General features: G+C 30.4%; 1 protein-coding gene across 2 annotated transcripts in view; it reads left to right on the forward strand.

The window, feature by feature from the left end:
* Positions 1-18,373, forward strand: part of LOC129916181 (restin homolog) — a 213,288-nt gene that overhangs the window by 137,400 nt on the left and 57,515 nt on the right. The window contains exon 9 of one of the 2 annotated variants that reach the window (XM_055996009.1): positions 4,132-4,198. The exons of the other annotated variant lie outside the window; for it this stretch is intronic. Coding sequence (XP_055851984.1) covers positions 4,132-4,198 — 67 coding nt within the window. The remainder of the gene's footprint in view (positions 1-4,131; positions 4,199-18,373) is intronic. 2 annotated transcript variants of the gene reach the window in all.

Genomic DNA, 18,373 nt, shown 5'->3' on the forward strand with positions numbered 1-18,373 from the left:
GGAGAAAAAATTCAGATTATAATTTGCTTAATACTAATTTTCCAAATATATTAAAATGTCTATGTGCTGAAAATTCGCGCGACTGCGGTATTCTGCGGCTGAGTTGTTAAGAACTTGTTAGATAAAGGGTTCAAGTTTTCATACAAGTAACAATAATTGCGGGATCTAGCAGGATACACAAATAAATTTAAAATAAAATAAAAAAATTATCTTTATTTTGGCCCCTTTTTGCCCACCAATAAAAAAATATTAAGGTAAACCAAATTTCATAAAATAAATTGTATTTGAAATGTCTATACCTGTTGTTTCCGTATCCATCGCTATTTTCTGCAGAAAAAATTTAAACACTGAAATTTTAATAAATAGCTAACACTGTCCCAAGACCGCGCAAATCAGTCCTGTCTCACATAGGGCTGCCAGATAAAAATTTATTAACGTCGGGACAACAGGACAAATCGGGACAACAAAATACATGAAATAGAAAATAAAAAAAGTCCAACAAAATTACTCCTAAATTTTTTTGGACTTATTGCAAAAGTACATATGGGTTGGTTAAAATTCTATTTTTTGAAAATCTTCGTTTGAAATAGAAAATAATAAAGTCATTTATCGTAGATAAGTACTCGCTATAAAACTGTCTAGCGATGGATCTTTTCGTAAATTTACTAAGTACCAATTTATGTTTTCAATTTTTGTCTAATTTTGAAGAATGAATGAATTCGATCTAAAAGATTTTTCTTGTATAATTTGATTGACTTTTCTTATATTTAAACCAATTTATTTTTAATGCAGTAATTTTTATTTTACTTTATTTATTTTATTTTATTTTTGGCTGAAAGCCTGCATTAAAAATAAATTGTTTTAAAAGTTTTTTTTTATCTGAAATGGTGATATTTTAGAAAACCTAAGTTTTGGCAATTAGGTACAAATTTTAATTTTCTAAACTCTTGAAAAATTTATCGTGCTTATTAATTAAAACACATAACAAATTGTCTTTAAAAACATGTTTCTTATGAATGTCAGGACGGTTAAGGGGTTATATCTAGTTGTAAGTGCAAAAGAAAACTTCCTTTTTGGTGGATTTTTTGTGAAGAGGCATTTAATTATATAAACATAAACAGCCCTATTAGTCCAAGAGCTAGTGGCACATTTGACTAAGGTAGCTCTTGTAAGGCTAAAAATTCTTACAGTGATAATTTTTAGCATGCTAAGTAAAAAAATCTTGGTCTGGCAGGCCTCAGTGGTGCACATCATATATATATATGACCTTGAAAGTGTAAAAAAAATTTAAAAAAAAAAGTTGCTCTTGTAAGGCTGAAATTTTTATAGAATTTAGTTTACCCATCGAGAAGAACAAAAACAAAATTGCCAGACTTTTTTGAGGTGCACAAGTGCCTGCCAGACTAACTTAAAGGTGCGAAGTTTACATGCATTAAACGAAACTTTATTCTGTAAAGTCGAAATTTATATATGTGTTTGTCCAAGCGATTTTGAGAGGAACTGTGCAATTACAGCCGGTCCTGGCCGATATAAGTCCTAGTTAGGTGAGTGGAAAGATGCAACTTTCTCAAAAATGACTTATAATCCAAAAAAAAATATTTAAGAACAACGGCAACACTTACAGTTATGAGTGATACTTTTTTTAAAAGGTTAAATTGTACACTTAATTTTAAATTTTAAATCAAAATATTTTAATCAATCGTTTTTGAAATTACCAATTTTAAAGTCCCCTACTTGTGGACTGCAATAATAATGGATATTTGTTAACTTTGATATTTTGCCCGCGTAGAGCATGCAAATACCTCTATGTGCGACGTTCAATTCAAAGATGAGAACATAAACAAAATCAAAACTATTCTCCAAATAACTAACTATCCTGAAGTATCTAAAACTACACTGTGATAATATTTACATATGTTTGTTTTTTAAATTTATTATTCTCTTGTTTTTAATGTTAATTTATTAAATACTTTAAATATTCTTCTTTAATTTTTCTTTTTTAAAACTAAATAAAAACAAAACAAAAAACAATGTAAAATACAACAAAAAAACAACATGTAAGTTTTAAAAATTAACCAAAATGTATAAAATAATAAACAAAAGAATTTTTTCATAATGTTAAATTTAAGATCAATAAAAACCCCTGAAGAAGTTGTGAATAGCGACGCAAGTTGGGTGATGGAATAAAGTTTTTTTATTTGCATTTAAAATCTATTGACCAAAATAGCCTGCATTACCAAATATAAATCTACAAATTTTCATTAAAAAATTGGTCACATAAAACATATATATAGAAAATATTGTAAGGAACACATAATATTTTTTATTTTTTGGTCTACGATATACCGCAATTTAGATATACATACGCTTACAAACACAATTTCAAAAAAAAAAAAAAAAAAAATAATTTTTTGCTAAAAACAACTGTAAGGTGGAGCAAATTTGGTTTCAAGTTTTTTGGAAAGACCCCTTCTACGCGCAAGGTCAAATGACGCTTGACTGGAATATTAATATTTAACCTAGTTCACACACGACGTTAATGATATAAAAAGGTCTATATCAATAATTGTCAGCTCTATGCGAGTTTTGGTAGAAAATTTGAAAACTTTTATTTTCTACATTTACATGCATTTGTATTTGTGTTTTCTCTTATATTGTTTTTTTTTTATTTGTTTTGCTTTGTTTTTATGTTCATACACAAATTGTGCCTGTTCTAAGAAACGTAAGAAGCCCGTAAGAATAGACCACTAAGGTCCATTTTCTTCACTCGGAGTTGAACAAAACATGAGAATTTTTATATTAAAAATTCTCAAGTTATGTTCAACTCCGAGTGAAGAAAATGGACCTAAAAGGAACAAATTATTAATATACTGATCTTTGCAATGCACACTGATATTTAGGGAGTTTTTAATTTGTAAAAAGTCCTGATATTTCCGTCGTCCGCTAGTCCTGTTATAGTGGGTCAAGTACCACAAGAAAATTGTATCTAAAAACCAAAGGGCAAAACGGAAAAGTACTACAAACATGAAGCTGAGGTAATTTAAAAAAAATGTCATTAAAAGTTTTCACTGTTGAACAATTACAGCATATCAATTTTCATACATAATTGAATCATTATTTATTTTCAAAATATGATAAGTCCATGATTATAAATTTTTCAGGAGAAGAAAAAAACGTTCTATTTTCTTCTGTTAAGTGTAGCAAAATGTATACAAAATAAATTTTGTAGAACTTTTACCTAGCTACAGAAAATCGTTTGGTATTTAATTTTTGGACCGATAGTTCAAAAGATAAAAAATAAAAACGATTTTGAACTTATCATACATTGAAAATAAACGAATGTGAAATTAGTTTTAAAATGAATATACAATATTTTTTAAAGCCTCAGTCTATCAAACAATTGCATTTGGGAATAGAATATAATGTTTCGAGTAGTTATTTTACTTGAAAGACGCTTTCAACTTAAGATTTTGAGTCAGTAGTCAGCTTCTCTATGTGTAGTCAATTACTCATAAAAAAGTTGCTGTTGGTTTTCAAAAGATGATAAGTCCGGAACTTTTATCATATTTTGACAATAAATTTTTTTCGCTTAGCTGTAAAATCGAATATAGACTGAGTAGATGCTTCATATTTTGAAGCAGATGTGGTTATCCCTAAAGAACATATTCAGTTAAAAAAACGAATTTTGAAAAAAAGTGAACTTATCATGTTTTGAAAATAAACGATTCAATTCAAACATGATTGCATCCTTTTTTGGTATATAAAAAAGTTTTTTAACGATAATTGATACAAGAAAATTACAGTTCAATGACAGTCTTATGGAAAATTGACTCAGCAACAAGTTTTTAAACCATGTTTTTTGACATCTAACTCCCTATATCGGCCTACCGTGCGAATAAAACTTTCTTAGCTTTCACATATGTTTAAGCACCTGAATACCAACCTGTATTCCAAAAATCAGAAAATCTGCCTTTAACATTTTGTCTTAGTGAAAAATCTATTTTTACGAGGCTTATACATGAAGGCGATGTACTGCACAGGTTTTTAACACTTGAATTTTGACTTATGCTTTAAAGTTTCTTTATGATAACCAAATATATTGTACTAGTTATTCCAGAACCATCATTTCAGGCACAAACCCAGGTTTACAAAGAAAAAATTTCTGATCTAGAACAGAGACTGCGAACTGTGACTCCAGGTAAATATGTTTTTTTTTTTATCTTGTTTGGAACATGTTAAGACAAATGTCAAATGGCTTAGCTAGCATGGGTGGCACCCGGGGCGGCATTATGAGGTCACCACCAAATGAAAAAAAGTAAAATAAATGAAATTCCACTATTCTATTTAACTACATATGATTTTTTATTTGCTCTTAACAATAGGAAAATTTTGGAATCGAAAAAAATATAATGTAGAGTTATTATTAATAAATATAATGTAGAGTTATTATTTTTTGAAAATTTGTAGGTATTTATAAAAAAACTTAAAAACAAACTCACCAACAATTCTGAACATTTTTTTCGAACAAAATTGATTACTTGGTTTGGAGTTTAAAACCAGACCTAAAAGATGTTTTTGCGCTTTTAAAAACAATTTTTTTGTTTTTAATGAAATTTAAAAATTTTTTTGTTTTTAATGAAATTTATAGAATTGAAAATTGTTTTCTCCACTTTTTTCCGTGTGCTAAATTGGCACAGATAGGTACAAAACGTTCGAAACGAAAATGTGAATTTTTAACTGGAGCTGCGCACAACTGGGCTGAAATTAGTAAATAATCTAAGCTGGCTTAATTTTGGAAAGGTTTTTGTATGGGTGCTAAAATTAAGCTCGATCTGTGTACTAGACCTTCTTCTTCTTCTTCAAGAAATTAAAGAGGTGATTCTTGGATATATTCTATAAAAAATGTTTGTATAGTAACGCTCTATCTACCACTGATATCACTGATATCCATCTGTTAAGACGCGACATAACAGAGGGAAATATATACTGTTTTTTATAAGGCAGTTACAATGGGCCTACTTTTATTTTATACATACATTAAAATAGTAATATCAATCTATGTTTAAATCCTAAGAAATCTAAGTGATTAGTGATTTCAAGAACTAATACAGATACCTCATATTTCGCCGAATTATATCTTAACATTTCTGTAATTGATTTCGTCGGTTCTGCAAAAATTCTTGGTCTTACTTTTAATGCACAATGCAGTAACATTATTTGTTTCTGGAACAGTCATATAAAACTTGGGTTAGATAAGGTCTATGAAAGTCTTCGTTTAATGTGGTCTACTCATACACTCCGCTTCAACTGAATAAGCACACATATTTTCAACGGTATTTTGTCCATTTTTTTCTAAGATTGAGCTTTCATGTATCATTTGATGATGCTTACTGTTAGCTTGTGATGTTGAGAAAACAAATCAGAAAGAATAATTCACAAAGAACGGCTATTTTTATCGTGTTCTCTTACAAAGCGTCCCATATGGAAAAATGCAGTTTTTTTTGCGTCAACTGAATAGACACACGGTCATTAAAGGTCAATATCTTCGTTGTTTGTGAGAGTTTTGAGGTGATTGGCATACCAAATTAAAGGTTGAAGTGTTCTTAGTGAGATTTGGTCTACGGTGGGCAGGAAGCATCGATAGGTTGCACAAAAATGTCGACAAAAACTGCAAGTTTGGTTGTATTTGTGATTATACGTGCAAAATCCGTTGGAATTGAAATCCTAGCAACTCCCTTTTCAAAAGTTATTCATATTTTTGTATTTCTAATCGGGATAATTTGGAATAAAAATCTTGGGGAGAGTACGATAACTTAGGTGACAAGAATTGATAAAGGTATTTTGTAGAGGAGCTTAATACAATAATTTTGTACATTGGGAGGAGAGGGTCCATCACCCCCGTTTAGGCGGGAGGGGCAATTTTATAAAAATATCACGTTAAATATGAAATTAATCAATTAAATAAACTGTCTCAATCAATTTCTCATCAAATACTGAAAACCATATGCTTCTATGCCTTATAATGTCCGAGAAAATTGAAATTAGGAAAATAACCTTTTTATCAGATTTTCATTTTCTTAACTATTTTTGCCAATATAAAAGTATCATGCCTGGCTCACTTCGCGGGTTCTCAGGATTTAAATTTTCTTTTTGGGTCCTCTGTCCCGCTAAAACAACTTCGTTGCTTCGCTTAGGCCATTTGAAATTGGTCCCAAGAATCTCGCGATTTTTTTATAAAAATGGTAAATAAAAATGGTAAAGATGTGAGGTTCAAAGCATATCAAATTGAGATGGCTAAGGGGGGGGGGGCATGCTGCCCCCCTGCACACTATAGGATTGATTTGGGGTGGGGTCAAGGTTGGGTATGTACAAAGTTTCTTTTGAATTCCAAAAAACTTTTAAATTTTCATGAAAATTTGCCTTCACCCAAACTCGCACCCACCCAAAATCCTATAGAAGTGAGCTCAAGCTGGGGGGTTGCAAGGGGGCATACTGCTTGCAAGCATTATGTTTATGTAAACACGAAAACAACTAAAAAATACAAATCTGATAAAAAGATAGTTTTTTAATTTTCAATTTTCTCAAAAACTAGAAGGCAAAAAGCATATCATTTTCAGAATTTGATTATTAATTAATTGAGGCAGTTTATTTCATTGATTTATTTCTTATTTAAATTCACATTCTTGGTAAGAATAGTATTTAAAGTGTTTTTTTTTTCAACTTTTTTCCAAATTTTGACTTTGAAGTTGATTATTTCGAGAACAATTAATTGCAATAATTTGATTTAAAAATTATAATCAAGTGTACAATTCTGACTTTTGAAAAAAGTATCATTCATAACTGTAAGTGATGCCGTTTTGTTTTTTAATAATTTTTTTTGTATTTAACGTGATATTTTTATAAAATTGCCCCTCCCGCCTAAACGGGGGGAGATAGACCCCCTCCTCCCAATGTACAAAATTATTTTATTAAGCTCCTCTACAAAATACCTTTATCAATTCTTGTCACCTAAGTTATCGTACTCTCCCCAAGATTTTTATTCCAAATTGTCCCGATTAGAAATACAAAAATATGAATAACTTTTGAAAAGGGAGCAGCTAGGATTTCAATTCCAACGGATTTTGCACGTATAATCATCAACAAATACAACCCAACTGGCAGTTTTTGTCGACATTTTTGTGCAACCTATCGATGCTTCCTGCCCACCGTGGGTCGTTTAATTAAAATGTAAAAAAAAGTTAGTAGATTAAAAGCTTTGAATAGTGTCGAAAGAGCAAAAATTGATTTGTTAAATAAACAAGGCCTGCTATAGCTACCAAAATTGAGTTTTAGTTTTGCATATTCGTACCTCAGAAACAAAAGTTCGCACAGGAAAAATATGAATTGAGGCAAAAATAGCAAAAATTTTGAGATCTGCCTCAAATTCTAGTGACTCTGCGGCAAAAATCAAACAAAAAGCTGGTGTTTCAACAGTACGCCGAGTAATAAACAGCACGGATCATTTTAACCCATAAAAAGTCCAAAAGAAACCACCTCTAAACAAGCAACGATAAGGTATTCCTTTTGAATTTTCTAAGCTTCATATGAGCTGAAAAAATGAGTGGCACAAAGTGGTTTTCCTGATGAGAACAAGGTCAATTTAGAAGGCGACGATGGTTTCAATTATGAATATTATAGCATAGCTCGCTATGTCTACGGTATACGAAGATATGAACATATATCACATTTTTCAAAATCTATGCATGGTATTTCGTTGGACAACTTATTTAGAATATTCATATAGTAAAATTAAATTTTTACAATCTAGTAGATCGTGCGATCTCATTCCAGTTCGATACTCATTTTTAGTATCGGAACGTCAGTTTTATGTACAATTGTACACGCAATCCGACTATGGAGTTTTCTCCCTCGTTCTATTGGCATGATAAGCTGTTAGTCGAGTAAAATTAAGCATAAAATTTGTAAAATCTCAGAATCCAAGGAAAGTCGATGAATCTGTAAAACTAGTATAGGGCTGCATTATTAAGTTGACTTTGAAATCGATTATTTAATTAAAATAACTTGATTTAAAAATTAAAATAAAGTGTAATATTCTGCCTTTTGAAAAATGTATCATTCATAACTGTAGGTTAGTGTGGTCCACGTTATAAGACAACAAAAAAAAAAACATATAATTCATTATTTCCCCACCCATTATTTTGCTACAGACATCTATACCAACATATCGCTGGCTGAGAACTGTAAGTTTTAAAGTTTTAGCTCTCAAAAGTAAAAGGAAGAGGGCGCTCATCAGCTTTGAAATATTAAACTTTGTTACCCTTAATATCTGATTATATCGTAATAGGACTTGGCTTGGAGTTGGGATTTGGCTTAAATATGATAAGCAGGCATGTTTCCGACAACCAATTTAATGATTTTCATGTTTCTTTGGTTTTGAGTCATTCATATATCATTGAATAATTCTGTTTTGTTTTAACTTTAAGCAAAAAATACTTACAAACGAATTTAAATGAACAACAAAAAAATCTGTGAAAACATAAATTAACTAGTGGTTTTTTTTTATGAAAGAAAAAACATATTATGAAAAACTTTAACACGTCAGAAACTAATTCACTTGATACATTGAAAAAAATGTTAATTACTAGGCATGAGCACCTAGTTAGAACAGCATCTGTTGAGGGCCCACTTACACGGTGCAGGGTCATAAGTCCAGGGGCCAAAAGTCCATAATGGACTACTGACTCACTTGGGTGGGTTATAATTATGGACTTACAACCCACCCAAGGATGTCAAACCCACAAAAAAGTGAGCCTGAACTCCATAATGTCGAAAAAGATGTGGAAGGTGCTTAAGGAATATTAATTTGTAAATTGTAATTTCTTTTCAACAATATTTGTAAATTGATTTTTTAGTTTTTTTTATAATTTTTTTTTTTTGAAAATTTTATGTTTTTTTCTTAACTGACTCGAGTTTTATTTGTAAATCTTATTGAAGTAATTTTCGAAAACTCGCACAAAGCAAGGAGAACAAAATTTTGTTCAAAAGACGATTAGTTTGGAGTCTTATAGTGATTATCGGCACTTATTTTGGGAACTATCTCGCAAACAAAGCTGGCTAATTAATTAACACATGGAGATTAAAAACAAATAAATCCCAATTAATTGGCGGAAAGCGAAGCGGAAAAAAATTTGCTCACATGAGAATCTTTTTAAATTGCACAAGCCAAACGTGAAGCGGAAAAAAATTTTGTCCACGGGAGAATCAATTTTAAGGTGTGAAAATAAAGGTTCGCGCGAATTTGAGCAACTTTTTTTCCGCTTCGCGTTTACCGAGTTATAAAATAAACATCTTTGGTGTGCGGTATTATCATACAATTGCCAAAACATTTAATGTTTTCAATGTTTATTCAAATGTTTTAAAAAGCTTTTGAATAACTATATTTATAAATGTTAAAAATTGAAGTAAAACCAATTTTTGAAAGTTGGTCTTATTCCACTTGGACTAATTTCATGACACCAATTGAACATTTAATGAAGAAACTTTCGAAAATTGACGATTGTTCCAGTTTTGAATACTTATTAAAGTAATTTTCTCAAATTACTTGAATTTTAAAGATATTTGATCACTTTTTTGTATAAATGTTTTGGAGAGATATTGCTAAAAAAATTAGAATATGAGAACTCAGCTGCATAATGAATTTTTGCTTTCCTAATTGGAATTTTGTGTGAACTTTTGACCCACTTGGGTGGGTTGTAAGTCCATAATTGATTTATGGAGCTATGACCCACACAAGTGAGCTAATAGTCCATTATGGACTTTTGGCCTGTGGACTTTCGACCCTGCACCCACTTACATTTCAACTAAAAAGCTGAAATTTTATGTGAGTTATACAAAACACATATGCAACTAATTTTTGAGTGGGGAACAACGGAAATGTAAAACCAAAAAATTGGACCACCCTACTGTAGGTGCTGCCGTCGTTTTTAAATATTTTTTTTTTATTTTGAGTTATTTTTTTTAGAAAATTGTCCCTCCCTCCTAAACAGGGGGAGATAGACCCCCCTCCTCCCCTAGTAAAAAATGCTTGTATTTAACTCCTCTACAAGAAATCGTTACTAATTATCCCCGCCTTAGAAAACCATTTTTGGTTCAGAATTTTAATTTTTTATTTATTAATTTTGGGGATAGTACGATAACTATTACCATTGAAATATGTATGTATCTTTAATTAGCAATCTAATTCAATTCTAATGTACATATCTTCATAATTTAACAACCCACTGATAAGCATTAAGCTTCGTGGGTAACACAAATATTGTAAAACTCTTTTTGAACTGAATAAAAAAATGAAAATCTAAAAAAAATCTAAATCTAAAATCCAAAATCTAGGGTGCTTTGCATGGTTGCTTTGTTTACATGCGGTCATTTGCGATCAGACTAATGTCAGAAAAACTATTTGCGCATGTATTTTACTTCGAATTTATGAACACTTTTTCTGATTTGCGTCATTTGGCAAAATTTTTAATTTTCAATTCAGCCTCTTCTCCAAAACAATCAGAAAAAACAACTTTTTTTAACATTTCTCTAAATATTTACAAAATTATTATATCGCGGCTATTTTTGTTATTTTTAATTGAACTTTGATTTCCAATCAATATTTTGACAAAATTGAGAAATAAAGAAAAGCTGTATCATTTTTACCGCATTTTCCTTCTCTCTTTGAGTTTAAATTCATTGCGCATGGGAATTTTTTCATTTGCACATTTGCGCTGCAAATATTTGCGTTTTACATTTATGAACACCTGACATTTGTCATTTGCATTAATGAAAGCTTTGCATTGGTCAGACTTGCGCAACCATGCATTTATGAAATCACCCCTAAATCTAAAATCTAAAAATAGGATAGGTCGAGCGTTTTTTTCAATTTTCTCATGGAAATGCGGGCCTATTACGTAAGTCGTTTTTTCACGACACGATTAGTCACGGTTTATTAATGCAAGCATGTTTTATTAAAACAATCATATGAGATAGCATGAAAAATAAAACAAAAAAACATCGATGTCCTGACTAAACCCCGGATCCTAGAAAAATGGCTTATACCTTTTTGAAAACGGTGTTTAATGTAGACAAGATCCTAATCAAAAATTTTTGCTTTAAGGTTATATCTAAAAGAAAATAGACTCATAAGTCAACATATGTATATACCTATTTCAAAAAAACTTAACCCTCTTGGGGCGCCCCACGCTGGGGCCTACTGTATGGGAGAGTTGCCCAAAATTCAGTTTCTTAAATGATAACACAGCCACAAAAAAAAAGTCCTGACCTGAGGTTGCGACTATGATTTTCATATAGTTTTTGGGTCACTGAACCCGAATCCGAAGTCCGTTTTGCCCTATCACGTCAGGTTTTCGAGATAACCTCAAAAAATATCACGAATTTTCTCTGATTTGGATATGTGAATACGTTAATCATATATTTTTTGGGTCGCTAAAATTTTTTGAGGTTATCTCGAAAACCTGACGTGATGGGGCAAAACAGACTTCGGATTCGGTTTCAGCGACCCAAAAACTATATGAAAAACAAAGTCGCAACACCAGGTCAGAACTTTTTTTTTGTGTGGCTGTCAGGGGCGTACACTCCCTTGGGGCAAGCGGGGCCCCCGACCTACCCCAGGGCCCCAACTGGAGACAATGCAGAGAAGGAAACTTTTAGCATAAATTGAGTTACAAAGTAGGTAAATTAAAATGTATTTGAATCACTTCGGATACAAGGGAGACGAATTATATCATTCAGTGTAATGTATAATGCATTGGTAGCCACACAATATATATTGATTTAATAAAAAGGTTACCCCAGGGGCCCGAAAAAAATAAACTGCTTTTTTAAAAGAAAAAATTTTAATTTTATCTTAGGGCCCCAAAAAATATTACTTGAAAAATCTTTGCAACCACAAATAATACATTAGGGGCCCCAAAAAAGCAAAAAAAAACAGCTTCAGGCCACGGGCCCCAAAAGCCTTTACTTCGGGGCGTCAAAAAAAATTAAACTAAAAAAAATTGTTTTTAAATTAAATTACATTTGTTGATGGATTACTAAATATTACTTTAGGAGCCCCAAAAAATATGACTTGGGGTCTCCAAAAATATTATATGAAGGGTCTAAAAAAATTATTTTTCAGGAACCCCGTTAGTTGAGAGCCAATCAAATATTAATTTGGGGGCCCCAAAATCTATTACTAAGGAGCCCAAAAATATTCATCAAATTTTCTGATGGCATGACAAATATTATTTGAGGATCCTCAAAAGCTATTACTTCAGTGGTTCAAAACAATCAAATGGAAAATTAAATATCAATTCAGGGGTCCCAACATAAATACATCAGAGACCAAAGTAAAAACATTACGTTATTGGTGGCATTCCGAATATTACTTCAGAACAGAGGCCCCAATACCTAATAATTCTTCTTGGCTCCAAAAAAATTATATTATATTTTAGGGGCCTCTAAGCACTCACTTTTGAGGCCCCATAATTAGTTTTTTAGGGGCCCCAAAATAAAAAAAAATATGTCTGGTGATGGAAAATCAAACACCTATATGTATTTATTACTTCAGAACAGAGGCTCCAAGAACTATCAATTCTAAGCTTCAAAATTTTTTATTTTAGGGGACTCTAAATATTTAATTTTTGGGGCCCCAAAATTAATTTTTCAGGGGCGCACAGTAAAAAAAATTATGTTTAATGATGGAATATCAAATATGTACATGTTCATATTACTTCAGAACAGAGGCCCCAAGAACTATCAATTCTAAGCTAAAAAAAATTTATTTTAGGGGTCTCTAAATATTCAATTTTTGGGGCCCCTAGTACAAGGATTTGCTACTTTTATGATAGAAATTTTAAGTAAGTATAGCAAAGTGCATTACGAACATAATAAAACATTAAAATAAACCTAAAAATAAATAAGCCATAAAAAAAATGTATGGCGTATACGTACTTTTGTTTTTGTATCTAAGTGGCCCCCAAATATCAAAGGGGCCCCAAAATTTAGTCTTGCTGTGTAATTTTTACTTTTTGTTTTGTTTTGTTTTATTTCATAAGTATATGTTCTTCCCCATCTATTTCTAAGCTTTACATTATCAATTAAGCACAACAGGTGAAAAAATGAAGCATCTGCGTGCAAAGTTTGATACCATTGATTTCATCCAGTTTTAGTGGTTAATCATAGATATAGTTTTTTTCTTCGTTTTAAGAGAAAATAAAAATAAATACAAATTATCAGCTATGAGCCAAGGTAAGTAGAGTTCACTGAAATGTTTTTTTAGGATTATACTTTTTTAAAATAGAGATAATTGAGGTTAAAGTAGGAGGTCTTTTTTCGAGAAATTATTGATTTTCATGGAAATGCGTAAACGTAAAGAAAAAAAAAGTAAACGAAGAATTTCTTTTTTTATAATAAACCTACTAGTTCTTTTAACACACGAGTAGGTACCATTCGTGTAGTTGGCACTCTTGAACGCCCTCTCCATTTGTTTATCTCATAGTTAAGACAAACACCTTGACCGTCGCGTGCTCATACATACATATGTTCGACCGCCCCTAAATCAGATCAAAACCTCACCTGCAGAAACTCTTAAGTCAAGGAACCTTATGTTCCATCAATCACCAGTCACTCATAAAAAGAAATTCAACAATTCATTTCAAAATCTTATTCCCAGAATAGACCAGTGCCGATGCCTTCAAAAACATTAAAAAGTACAAAAAAATCATAGTAGGATGAAACCCATTGGAAAAGGAGGTGAATATGATGAAAATTAAAGGAAAAATAAATTACGGGCGAGCCGAGTTCGGGAAGTGGGTGGGTTGAGTTTTTAATGGTAAAAAATGGTATATCTCGATTTCCGGCAAAAATACAAGTCCTATAGAAAAAAGTTGTATGACAAAGTTGTAGGTAATAAAAAGATCTACAACTTTTGTATCAACAATTTTTTCACATAACCTAAAAATTTATGTGAAAAATTCAAAAAACCGAGTTTTTGGTTTTTTATTTTTATCTTTTTCAAAAACAAAAATTTTTCTACGAAATTAGGTGAAAACTTACCTTATTATATCCCAAATACACTGTAATTTATTTGATTTAAAATATTAATTTGTTCACCTTATTTTGACTTAATACCAAAAAAACACCCTAATTTTCAATCGAAAATTCACGTGTCAAAATATCAGCTTTTTTCAAAAAGTCGATGAGCATTTCGTTTGTTAAAATGTCTATTTTCTGATGGTGTAAAAAAAAATTTACATTAGTATACTATACAACATGTTTTAGTAAAATGCAAAAAATGAAAAAAGCTGGAATTCGAAAAAATTTTTTTATAATTGTTTACAATTTTGGCCTATTTATTCAAATTTACACTTTAATTACTCAAAAAACGTAGGATTTCATGTAATATTGATTAATGTTACGGTTTTTGAGTAATTTAAGTGTAAATTTTAATAAATAGTCCAAAATTTTAAATAATGATAAAAAAATTTTCGAATTCAAGCTTTTTGCTTTTACAGAGAACATGTACTATGGTATACTAATGTAAATTTTTGTTTACACTATTGGAAAGTAGAGATTTTAACGAACAAAATACCCACCGATTTTTTGAAAAAAGCTGATATTTTGACACGTGAATTTTCGATTGAAAAATATGGTGTTTTTTTGGTATTAAGTCAAAAAAAATTTTAAAAAATAAATATTTCAAATCAAATAAATTACAGTGTATTTGGAATATAATAAGGTAAGTTTTCACCAAATTTCGTAGAAAAATTTTTGTTTTTGAAAAAGATAAAAATAAAAAACCAAAAACTCGGTTTTTTTAATTTTTCACATAAATTTTGAGGTTATGTGAAAAAATTGTTGATACAAAAGTTGTAGATCTTTTTATTACCTACAACTTTGTCATACAACTTTTTTCTATAGGACTTGTAGTTTTGCCGGAAATCGAGATATACCAATTTTTACCATTAAAAACTCAACCCACCCACTTCCCGAACTCGGCTCGCCCGTAATTTATTTTTCCTTTAATTTTCATCATATTCACCTCCTTTTCCAATGGGTTTCATCCTACTTTGATTTTTTTTGGTTTCAAAAATTATCGACCCTGGTCTAGAAATAAAAGAATTTCTTTGTCGTTCATTTCATTTTCAAAAAATACACTGTACAAGTTTTTTCAAAACAATTTTTGAGACACTCTATTGACTGTTCCGGTTCCCCCTATTTCGCCCGGTTTAAAGTCATTTTTCTTGTTATCTTATACATATATGTATATACTACCAGCATAAAGACAAATAAACAATTTTATGCAATTTATTTAACATTTTAGCAAGTTAAGTAACTAAAGCAAATTACAGATCCAATATTTATAATTTCTGTTCTTAAACGTCGGTAATATAAAAACTTTAAAATCTATGTGTTAAAAATTGCCGGTGTTGCGGTTTTGTTTTTTAAACTAGTAATTAATTTATGTTGAAAACTTTTTTTTTTTGAATTTCATAAATAAAATGATGTATAAAGAAAAATATTATATGGGAGTGAAGGGATAAGATTAAATCGTTTAGGCGGCAGAAGCAATTTTCTCACAAATCGGCTTCAAATGTAAAAAAAATGTATTACAACACAACGGCAACACATTTATTACTTAGATATACATTTTTACAAAGCCAGTAGTTTATGCTGGTAGTAAATATTGTTTGAGCAGAATAAATAGCAAAATGAAGAAGAAAAATGACTTTAAACCGGCTAAAATGCTTAAGACTGGGTTCCCTTTTTCAGCAAAGTCAAATCTCATGTAAAAGCATTTGTGTGTATAAGTGAATGTGTTTCGCTCTCTCGCCATCGAATTCTCTGGTTTTTTACTCTCAGGATGTTGGTTATGGTTTTCATTCATTGTCTCTTTGTGAGATCGCCATCGCACTCACGCGTGCGGGGTGACATGCAAATGGATGTAGGTATACTACATAGATCTTTATATGGATATGGTGTTTGTGGACGAAAACTGGTTTGAAATTCAATATTTTCATGAAAGATTTCTGGAGTGTATACCTATTTATTTTTGAAATGAAAAAGAAACTTGTTTCCATGTTGCTGTTGTGGATGGCATTTGAGTTTTTTGTATATCAGAGAAATTTTTTGCATTATAATAATAATTATAGTTGTTCAGCGGAGAAGCAGGTAGAGGATTTGTTATATGGGTGCATTGATATAATATACTTGACAGTATCCTTTGTGTAGTTTGTATAAAAATATGAGTAGATGCGCAGAAGGATTGATTTTCAGGTTCTTGCTCACTTTTGAGTTGTTCTTCGTTGAGAAATGTTTTGTCTCGCACTAGCGCGTGCCGGCTGACATGGAAATGTATTTACTTACAATATATAGAATGTTTAGGTTCTTATGTGTATGTTGTTTGAGGATGGACTCGATATCAATCCAATTTACTTTCAAAACCTTTTTAATAAAGATTTTTTTTTAAGTCACCAATGTAATGAACTCAGTTCGTAACTGAATCGATTTTGTTTTTTATTTCCTTATACCTACCTACATTATTAGGAAACAAAAATAAGGCAGCATTAATAACTTATAAGTTACTTTTTTTAAGCCTTGAAATTAATTTTTCAATTATGTAATCAAAGTTTAGGGAAGTTTTCAAAAATAATTTTCAAGCTCAACACTTTGAAAAACAATGATCTATTTTTTCAAACTGATACCTACCTATTTTATTTATAAATTCAGATAGATAGGCATTAGCTACTTTTTTGGTTCTGTAGACAATGAAAAACAAAAGGACATATTATATAACCCCGCACGCACGCGCGAGTGTAGTATAATAAACAATACAACCCAGAAATCAACCTAAATATGGAAATCAATCATTTTGCACAAGTACATGTCAAATGTCAATATCCTTTACCTATATCCCCGCACGAGCGATGTGAATATTACACAATGCAAAGAATTTCGCTGACACAAAAAAAAAACCCAAAAGTGTCAACTCGCAAGCGCGGGTGCGATATTATAAACACGAAATGAATTGTTAGGAAAAACCCAAGAGTCAACAAGAACAAAACAACCCTTTTTGAAAACCAAAGATAATGATCTTGCCAAAAATATCTACTATCTACCTACTCTCTGCATCATCTTCATAATTTCATGAATGATTTCTGCCTGCCTGAGTGAGGAAATAGGAAACAAAAAAAAAGTATTATGTAAACACAAAAAAAAAAAAACAAAATATAACGAGAAAATGAGAGCGCAAGAGCAAGTTTTTTTTCAATAAATAGAAAAGAACAGAAAAAAAGAGTTCATCAGCGCCAGCTTATGCTTGGCATTCTTTTGAACTAAATTTGCATGTGTGCGTGATCAATGGAATTTTCAAAGTAAAAAAAAGCTAAAATAGACACTTTTTCAACAATTTATATTAAAAATACTGTGAGCAAAAATATATATATTTTTTTTTTTTGAAACTGATTGAAATATATATATGTATATATAATGAAAAAAAATAATAAAAATAAATTGTGGATGCTTTGACTGCCCCTTCCTCAAAAACAGAATGCAAATATTGGTTTATTAAAATCAAATTTTTAGTGTGTAAATAAAAAAAATATTTTTTTTTGGCAAACGGGTTGCATGAACAACTTTATTAACTTCTCATTAAAAAATATAAAAACATTTTAAAAAATAATCACGCTTTGCCCCACGACTAAAATGCTAAAATTTTGACACCTTTCCTTCAAATTAACCGTTCAAACTAACTTCAAATTAAATTTTAAAAATTTTATTGGATTCTCCTAATTTCACTTTATTGTTTTCTTTTTGTTTCATCTAAAAACACTAATAAACGGTAAAGTTATTCTAAGAAGAGTGAGTAAAAAAACATGAAATTACAACGAATTAACGAAGCTTTTTTTCTAACAAAAAAAAAAATCTGTTTCACGTACTGCATGAAAACACATTTGATCATTATAAAAAAAAAAAAAAATAAAAAGTTTATAAACAACGGTGCCCCAACCAAAATTCTGATTCAATCTAAATTTGCAGGAAAAAAATCATTTTCGACCCTTATAAAAATCGCACAAGAAATGTTTCTAAAATTTAAATGATGCAAATATATTCGTACGTTTATTACCTTTTCAAAAAAGTACGTTTTATAAGATTATCTTATAAACTGCAAAAGTTATACAACAATTAGTCAACCATCTTCCATTAAAATGCTATGGAAACCCCCCCTTAAGTTTTCAATTTGGCGATTTTTGGCTCTTTAAAAATTAAAAACTTTTATAATGAAAGAACTTGATTATTTATATTTTATTATGACCACTCCTTAAAAGTCTTC

The sequence above is a fragment of the Episyrphus balteatus genome, chromosome 1 (assembly GCF_945859705.1).
Source record: "Episyrphus balteatus chromosome 1, idEpiBalt1.1, whole genome shotgun sequence".
NCBI lineage: Eukaryota > Metazoa > Arthropoda > Insecta > Diptera > Syrphidae > Episyrphus > Episyrphus balteatus.